The 9,276-nt window shown below is 45.6% G+C and overlaps 1 protein-coding gene across 1 annotated transcript; it reads right to left on the reverse strand.

The window, feature by feature from the left end:
- Positions 1–816: 816 nt before the first annotated feature.
- ZSCAN4 (zinc finger and SCAN domain containing 4) lies at positions 817–3,833 on the reverse strand. Its single transcript, XM_066270885.1, has 3 exons — positions 3,450–3,833; positions 2,317–2,485; positions 817–1,847 (listed from the first exon to the last, which is right to left on the reverse strand). The coding sequence occupies exons 1-3, from the start codon at positions 3,831–3,833 to the stop codon at positions 1,102–1,104; spliced, it is 1,299 nt and encodes a 432-aa protein (XP_066126982.1). The 3' UTR covers positions 817–1,101.
- Between the last annotated feature and the right edge of the window lie 5,443 nt (positions 3,834–9,276).

Here is a 9,276-nt window from a genome sequence, read left to right on the forward strand (position 1 = left end):
TAAAAGAAAGGGTATGAGCCCTGGCTGGTTGGCTCAGGGGTAGAGCGTCGGCCTGGCGTGCGGGGGACCCGGGTTTGATTCCCGGCCAGGGCACATAGGAGAAGCGCCCATTTGCTTCTCTACCCCCCCCTCCTTCCCCTCTCTCTCCTCCCCTCCCGCAGCCGAGGCTCCATTGGAGCGGGGATGGCCCGGTCGCTGGGGATGGCCCGGTCGCTGGGGATGGCTCGGTCGCTGGGGATGGCTCCTTGGCCTCTGCCCCAGACACTAGAAGTGGCTCTGGTCGCGGCAGAGCAACGCCCCAGAGGGGCAGAGCATCGCCCCCTGGTGGGCAGAGCGTTGCCCCTGGTGGGCGTGCCGGGTGGATCCTGGTTGGGCGCATGCGGGAGTCTGTCTGACTGTCTCTCCCTGTTTCCAGCTTCAGAAAAATACAAAAAAGAAAGAAAGAAAGAAAGAAAGGGTATGGATAGAGGACAGGGTAGCAGGCAGAGATTGTATCCTGTGGTTGGGCTTCATTATCTACACATATGGGACACAGTCTTGTTTTTTAAAGAAATAAACAGCAACATTGCACTTTCATTTCTTCAACAGGTATTTATTTATTGGTTATCTAAAATGTGTCAGCCACTTTCTAGGCACTTGAAATACTTTGGTGAACAAATCATAAATTTCCTCCCACACACACTTTTTTTAGGTGAGAGGAGGGGAGATAGTGAGGCAGACTCTGGCATGCATCCTGACCAGGATCCACCCAGAAACCCCATCAGGGGCTGATGCTTCAGTACCAAGCTATATTTAGTGCCTGAGGCTGATGTGCTCCAACAGGGAGTTATCCTCAGTACCTGGGACCATGCTTGAGGTGGAAGGGGAAGATAAGCGGATGGTTGCCTCTCCTGTGTGCCCTGACTGAGAATCAAACTGGGATGTCCATGATGGCCGACACTCTATCCACTGAGCCACTGGCCAGGACTCTTGACCTCCTTAAACTTACATTCCAGTGGAGAAGACAATGAATGAAAAATACACTGGGGAAGTTATCAAGTATGTTCTAATTAAGAAGTACCGTAGAAATATACATACTCGCAGGCACATTCAGATGCATTATTACACCGAGGAACCTTCTTGTGCAAAGGAAGCACGTCTTCGGGCAGGTCTCTGGTGCGTCCTCAGGTGGCGGTGGTAGGTGGATGACTGGCGGTAGCGTGTCTGGCACAGGGAACACACGTAGGGCTTCTCCCCCGTGTGGATCCTCTCATGAGCCAGAAGGTTGGTTCTGTGGCTGAAGGACTTGGTACACGTGCTGCACTTGTGAGGCTTCTTTCCAGCATGAATCCTCTGATGTATACGTAGGTCTGAGACTTGGAAAAACCCTTTGCTACACACGGCACAAATGCATGTCCTCTCATTCCTGTGTCTTCTCTGATGGACTTTTAAGCGAGAGAAATACCGAAAGACCTTGGAACATTTCTCACACGTGTGTGACTTCTGGGCTCTGCAGACTGTTTCTCGGCGTTTCCCACATGTGGAGTTGCCTGCATGGCTCTGGTGGGTAGCGACAGGCTCAGGGTCGACCCGGTTCCACCTGGAGAGAACTGCTGGCCCCACCTCCACAAGGACATCTTGATGAGAGGGTCTTTTCTGGGACCCTTCCTGGGACCTACAGCTGCCTCGACGTGCTCTTTTGAGGCTGAGTGGATTCTCCAAAGAAACACCTTTTTCTTCAAGCCCAGGACAGTTCTCTTCCGGGAGAATGAGTAGGGAAGGCATTTGATGGCCTTGACCAGTAATATTGTCACTGACTTCAGCAGTTGTCAAAGAAATGTTGACACCATTTTCTTTCTCTTCATCTCCTGTGAGCATAAATAAAGGACTCGGTGAATTTTTAGCTAAAAAAGAGCCCACATAGGCCCTGGCTGGTTGACTTAGCAGTAGAGTATCAGCCGGGCGTGTGGAAGTCCTGGGTTCAATTCCCGGCCAGGGCACACAGGAGAGGTGCCCATCTGCTGCTCCACCCTTCCCTTTCTCCTTTCTCTGCCTCTTTCCCCCTCCCACAGCCAATGCTCTATTGGAGTAAAGTTGGCATGGTGCTGAGGACAGCTTCATGGCCTCCACCTCAGGTGCTAGAATGGCTCCAGTTGCAATGAAGCAACACCCCAGATGGGTAGAGCATCGCCCCCTGGTGGGTATGCCGGTGGATCCCAGTTGGGTGCATGCGGGAGTCCGTTTCTTTGCTTCTCACTTCTCACTTCAAAATAATACATTTAAAAAAAAGATCCCACACAGAACATGCTTCTGGTTGCCTGGGCTCCCTTCACTCACCTTGTCCTTTTGGCAGAGAAGAATCTTGGGGAGTCCAGGAGTACGTCCCCCCCGTGTTTGCCTCTTTGGGGAACTCTGCTGACAACTGTTTTGTTAGATGATCAATGACTTCTCTTAAGGGCATATTCTCAGAAAAGAGGGCTTCCTGTCCCTGCATGTGTACATGGACCTGTTTAATAGTAAAAAAAGAGAATCGCCGATCACTGTCAAATATATAGGTCGATTATGTGAAATCGACCTAGTCAGGCTTTGCAAGATCCCTACACTGCCTACTCCCACACTTTCATTCTGCCCTTATCCCTATTTGCATTGCATTTCATGGTCATTTCTTCATTCCTAATGAAAAACAGCCGGCCAGCCTGACCTTTGGTGGTGCCCTGGATAAAGTGTCAACCTAGAACACTGAGGTCACCAGCTCGAAACCCTGGGCTTGCCTGGTCAAGGCACATACAACAAGCAATCAATGAACAACAAAGGTAAAGCAACTAGGAGTGGATAGTTCTCTCTCCCCACTACACCCATAAAATCAATATATAAAATCTTTCTAAAGAAAAAAAAAAGCCAACACTAAGTCTTTCTGAGTGAAAAATCAGCTTGTGTTAAGGCATTTCTCTTCATCCTTGTGCTTTCTGCCTAACTGATAGTTTCTCAGTGAATCCTCTTACCATCTCACCAATGAAAAAATAATTTTTTTTTTCTGAAGTGAGAAATGGGGAGGCAGAAAGACTCTCCCGCATGTGCCCAACCGGGATCCACCCAGCATGCCCATTAGGGGGAGATGTTCGGCCCACCCGGGGCGTTGCTCTGTAGCAACCAGAGCCATTCTAGCACCTGAGGTGGAGGCCATGGAGCTGTCCTTAGCACCTGGGCCAACTTTGCTCCCATGGAGCCTTGGCTGCGGGAGGGGAAGAGAGAGAGATAGAGAAGAAGGAGAGGGGGAAGGGAGGAGAAGCAGATGGGCGCTTCTGCTGTGTGCCCTGTCTGTCAATCTAACCTGGGACTTCCACTCGCTGGGCTCACGCTCACCTGCTGAGCCAACCAACCCAATGAAAATCACTTAATAAATTAATGTTGGCTCCTATGTTCCACGTAATATATGCCCCTTCCCCCAGGGGTCAGAACCCTCCACTCACCCAACCAGGTGGCTTCATGTAATCATCACTCAGGTCTTCCATGAATATCTCCAAGTTTCTGCCACTTGATTCCCATTTCTCCTTCAACGTTGACCTGTCACTGTAGTGCCTGTTGATCAAAAACTGTTCCAGCACCAAGTAAGAAATAATCTCATCCTTGCTGTGTTTTTCTGGCTGCAGCCACGCGTGAAATGACTTATAGAGTCCTTGCAGTTCCTGTCTCGCACACAAGTTCTTGTTCTTTTGAAATGAGCTGAGCCCATTGCTCTGGAAGCCAGAGACTACCCTTCTCTTTCGGAGAGCAGGTCTTTGGCTGGGTTTCAAGTATCTATTTTCATCCCTGCATGGTTCTGACAGAAATGAGGTTGTGAGGTCTCCATCCATTCTCAGCACTATGTCTCAGAGACTCAACTTCCAGAATTCAATTCTTGAACTCCTGTGTTGATGGTGGTGGATTATTCAAAGACCATAAGCCAGGAAGAGAAAAGATATGGATTTAATTCTAGCATATTAAAAAAAAAAAGGATAGGCCTGACCTGTGGTGGCGCAGTGGATAAAGCGTCGACCTAGAAATGCTGAGGTCGCCGGTTCGAAACCCTGGGCTTGCTTGGTCAAGGCACATATGGGAGTTGATAATTCCAGCTCCTCCCCCCCTTCTCTCTCTCTATCTCTCCTCTCTTGCTCTCTCTCTCTCTCTCTGTATCTCTCTCTTCTCTCTAAAATGAATAAATAAAATAAAAAATTAAAAAAAAAGATAAATTTCATGACCATAGGTGAATTTTATAAGACGTTTAAGAAAGAAATAATGTTAATCTTATCAAATTCTCCCAGAAAAAATCCTTTTCATTAATGAAGTTAATTAATTAATTAACCTTCCTCATACCAAAACTTTAGAATTACATTAAGCAAAGAAACACTAGTAGCCAAAAATTCTCATGAGTATAGATGCAAAAATCTTAAACTACATATTTGAAAACCAAACCCATTCATATGTAAGGAAAATAATACCTAACGAATTGGAGTTTTTATCTTCTACACGCAAGTTGGGTTAAATTTCAAAAAGCAACATGAATCATTAACAGAATCAAAAAGAACATGATATCCATTGACATTAAATATGCTCAAAAAAGTCAGTATTCAATCCTGAGGAAGACATTTAGTAAACCAGAAATAGAATAAATACAGAAAAATGATTTTTCTTTGAAACTCAGAGATGGAAGCCCACTACCAACTCTATACAACATTTGTTGACTATTATTTCTATATGGTCTTATTTGGTTTGAAGGAAAATCCAAAATACTTTACAAACATTAGACTAGATAAAGTTAGCAAACTGCCCGACAGAGTTCAAGATTTCAAAATCAATGTCTGCTATAAGATAAGCAGATGAAATCAAAGTAATTATTGTATCACTTCCATGACCAACACCAAATATCTACTAACAAATCTAATGGAAGATATGCAAGATAACTGCATCAATAATATAAAATATTAATATATGGAAAGAAAAGCCATGAAAATGGATTGATTGAAAGACTCAGTATTATAGAGAATGTCATTTCTCTCCAAACTGATTTATAGGTTCAATGTAATTCCAAGAACAATTCAGAAAATACGTGTATGTATGTGTGAAAATTGAAAAAAGTGACTCTAAAGACCCAGGTTCGAGACCCAAGGTCGCCAGCTTGAGTGTGGGTTCATCTGGTTTGAGCAAAAGCTCACCAGCTTGAACCCAGGGTCGCTGGCTCCAGCAAGGGGTTACTCGGTCTGCTGAAGGCCCCCGGTCAAGGCACATATGAGAAAGCAATCAATGAACAACTAAGGCATTGCAACATGCAATGAAAAACTAATGATTGATGCTTCTCATCTCTCTCCGTTCCTGTCTGTCTGTCCCTGTCTATCCCTCTCTCTGACTCACTCTCTGTCTCTGTAAAAAATAAATAAATAAAAATTAAAACGACACAGTTATCAAAAGGCCCAAAAATAAACACGACATTTCCGATGAAAAAAATTTGGAGAATTTATAAAACCAGATAATAAAACCTTATGTGACTGCTGCTAATAATTAATATAGTGGCATAATGGCACAAATGTTGATAAATAGAGCAACAGAATTGAGCCCTAATACGGAGCAAGATGTACACAGTCCTTTGACTTGTGAAAAATATGACACTGACTTGGTGTCATTAAATGAAAGCTATAATCAGGTCTAAAGTATATTCATTTTATTATTGTAAAATTATACACCTGAAACTTCTAACTTTATCAACCAAGGTCCCCTTAATGAATTCAAGGGGAAAAAAAACAATAAAAAGAAAAAAAAGTACAGAAATATAAATGAAATAGAAGATATTTCTGTGCTGAGAAGCCCTGCTCAGACACAGACATCTGTCTGACCCCTGCAGCCACACACAATTTATTCTTTTTTTTTTAATTGCTTATTGATTTTAGTGAGAGAAGAAGGTGGGGGGGAGAGAAAGAGATCGATCTATTCTTGTATGTGTCTTGACTGGAGACTGAACCAACAACCTCTGAGCTTTGGGGTGATGCTCTAACCAACCAAGCTATCCAGCCAGGGCAGTCCAGCGATTTCTTAGGAAGCCACCTCTCATCACCTTTTCTGTTTTGTTTTGTTTTTTTTCCTCCTTAAAAGTTACTTTTCCTTGCCTGAGCGGTGGTGGAACAGTGGATAGAGCATCGGTCTGGGCCACTGAGACCCAGATTTGAAACCCCTGAGGTTGCCAGCTTGAGCACAGGCTCACCAGTTTTGAGCACAGGGTCGCTGGCTTGAGCACGGGATCCTAGATGTGACCCCATGGTCACTGGCTTGCACCCAAAGGTCGCTGCCTTGAACCCCGGGGTCACTGGCTCGGCTTGAGACCCCTGGTCAAGGTACCTATGAGAAAGCAATCAATGAACAACTAAAAGTGAGGCAACTATGAGTTGATGCTTCTCATCTCTCTCCCTTCCTGTCTGTCTCCCTCTAAAAAAAAAAAAAAGCGTGCGGAGGACCTGGGTTCGATTCCCGGCCAGGGCACACAGGAGAAGCGCCCATTTGCTTCTCCACCCCTCCACCGCGCTTTCCTCTCTGTCTCTCTCTTCCCCTCCCGCAGCCAAGGCTCCATTGGAGCAAAGATGGCCCGGGCGCTGGGGATGGCTCCTTGGCCTCTGCCCCAGGCGCTAGAGTGGCTCTGGTCGCAACATGGCGATGCCCAGGAAGGGCAGAGCATCGCCCCCTGGTGGGCAGAGCGTCGCCCCATGGTGGGCGTGCCGGGTGGATCCCGGTTGGGCGCATGCGGAAGTCTGACTGTCTCTCCCTGTTTCCAGCTTCAGAAAAAAAAAATGAAAAAAAAAAAAAAAGTTACATTTGTTTCTGCTTCACTGCCTTTATCAAAGTCACGCCTTTACATTTACCTGTGTTTCTAACTCCTGCCCTTGCCAACTGGTGTGGGGAAGCCAGAACAGATGGACTTGAGTTTGTATTACTCCTTATTTCTATTTCCAAATCACATTATCTGGGCAACTACAAGACACAACTCTTAGTTAGAAGGTTATACTGAAAAAAGAAAAATGGTGAATGGTTAAATCCATTTTATATATAATTTGACTCTTTATATACTTTGCAGATAAACACTTTTATCCCATCAAGAACGACCAAGGATAAATCCAGAAGAACCCCAGGAGGAAATTCGATCTATCTTTTCTTTTGAAACTCCCATAGGACCTTAATAGAATGTTAATCTTCTCAGATCACGCCCACTCCACTCTCCCTTGCCCGAGGAAAAAGCACTAAGTCCTTAACAGGTACTGGGAGGCCTTGACCAGGCCTGTTCTCACCTCCTCAAACCCCCCATGTTAGCTGTTGTGAGTCGTTCTCTATATCCAGGTACCCTGGCCTTTATTATTTTTCTGCATATCCCATGCCCTGTCCTTCTGGGCCTCCCCACAAATTAATTTTTTTTCCAGGCCTACCCTGGGCACACACAGGTCCTAGGGACATAGGTTAACATAAAAAACCTTAACATTAAAAGGCCGACACTTTCCCAAGATGTCATTAAAAAAAAATGAGTTACTAGAGCCATGGCCAGGTAGCTCAGTAGATGACTGTCATCCTGATACTCCAAGGTGGCAGCTCGGGCCCTCAGTTTCAGTATATACAGGAAGCCATCAATGAGTGCATCAATAAGTGGAACAAATTAAGCTTCTCTCTCTCTCTCTCTCCCTTCCTTTCTCTCTCTCTCAAAACAAAAAATAAAAAGAATTACTAGAAACATAAAAGAAACAAGATAACGCAGCCACACACAAAAAAAGCTTTTCCAGGAAAACTCCGTCAGGCAACATCAAGTCTTTTTTTAGGCCAGAGCAGTTGTCAAAATAGACCATACAGGACTCCCTTCCTGAAAAAACAAACAACAACAACAAAACCTGTATCTTTGCACCTGGGCTAAAATGACACCAACTGGCACATGCGCAAAACACAACTACAAAATTAGAAATATTTCTTTCATTCAGGAAACTCACCTCCTCGATAAGATGGAACTTTTAAGACTGGGCAATCCAGGACCAAAGGCTGAGCTGCAGATTGGCTGTGTGTGCACTGGGTTGCTCTGGTGCGCTTTCCCAAGGCTCTTACCCTTTATAGGAACTGGGGCCGGTAATGCAATTAAAGATGTGATTGGATAACAATCGGCTGCTGATCCCTATTTTCACCCTCTAGCTCCAAGCTCTCAGATACTTAGTATATCATCTCCTAGGCCTGAGCAGGAGGCCATCAAGAAACATAGTCACATTTCTGCAGTGAAATCTAACGACCTTCTCACAAAGGGGGAATGCAAAAGTTTAGCATTAGTGTATCCAATCAAGAAGTATTCAAGTCCCTGGTCAGATTGCATCATCATACGTGAGTCTCAGACACACTGGCTCCTTTTCTGAGATTTGGGAAACGCCCAAGGATAGCAGAGAACAAGCTCACGTTCTCTCTTCTCCTGTGTCAACAATCCCAGGTCTGAGGAGAACCCACCCCCTGGGGGACCACCCCCCACAGGAGGGGCTCCAAATCCAACAAAGAGACCACTGGGACTGAGATTAGGATCCTTAAAGCGGGAAAGGAGAGCTCCATGCTTATTTTATGTTCGGAGGGAGAGGAAAGGGTTCCAATAGTGAGAGGCCCCTGGTTTGAAAATCTGGCTGGGGTGTGTTTGTGTGCCAGTGGCGGTGGGGATGGGGGCGTGAGGAGGCAGGTGTATTCTTTACTGAGCAGGAGGAAATACAGCAGGAAGAGCATCCATAAAACTCAGCACATCTGTTTCTTGACTCAGGTGAAGGGGAAGACCAGGGATTGTTTTTTGACAAGGAAGGGGGCCATTGCACCAGCCTAATCTGTATGTTCTTTGCTTTTAAGTTATGACCAGAATCAAACCTTCCACAGCCAAGAATCACTTTCTCTCTCTCCCCTGGATTGTTGAGGTCATCCTAACAGCCTTGTTTATTCAAGAAGTCGCACACTTCTTGAAGTGCTAAATCAGGTCTGACTCACGTTCCCCTTGTAGTCAGTCCTAAAACCCCAACATGATTTAGCAGTCACTCAGGGAAGACCTTCCCAAACCACCTCTGATGAAGGATGCCCACCCCTAACCCATCCACTCCTTCCCACGTGTTCCGGACACACTTTCACAAGATGCAATAAAAATGACATTAGGGCCCTGGGCTTGCCTGGTTAGCGCACAGATGGGAGTTGATGCTTCTTGCTCCTTCCCCCACCCCTCCTCCTCCTCCTCCTCCTCCTCCTCCTCCTTCTTCTTCTTCTTCTTCTTCTCTCTCTCTCTTT

This window comes from Saccopteryx bilineata, chromosome 3, assembly GCF_036850765.1.
Source record: "Saccopteryx bilineata isolate mSacBil1 chromosome 3, mSacBil1_pri_phased_curated, whole genome shotgun sequence".
NCBI lineage: Eukaryota > Metazoa > Chordata > Mammalia > Chiroptera > Emballonuridae > Saccopteryx > Saccopteryx bilineata.

Bases quoted from the DNA above. Each gene is read 5' to 3' on its own strand.
- ZSCAN4 (XM_066270885.1), bottom strand. From the start codon at position 3,833: ATGGATGGAGACCTCACAACCTCATTTCTGTCAGAACCATGCAGGGAT. The intron at 2,486-3,449 runs GTGAGTGGAGGG...ACTATTAAACAG, and splicing joins ACATGAAGCCACCTGGTTGG to GTCCATGTACACATGCAGGG. The intron at 1,848-2,316 runs GTGAGTGAAGGG...TTATGCTCACAG, and splicing joins TTCTCTGCCAAAAGGACAAG to GAGATGAAGAGAAAGAAAAT.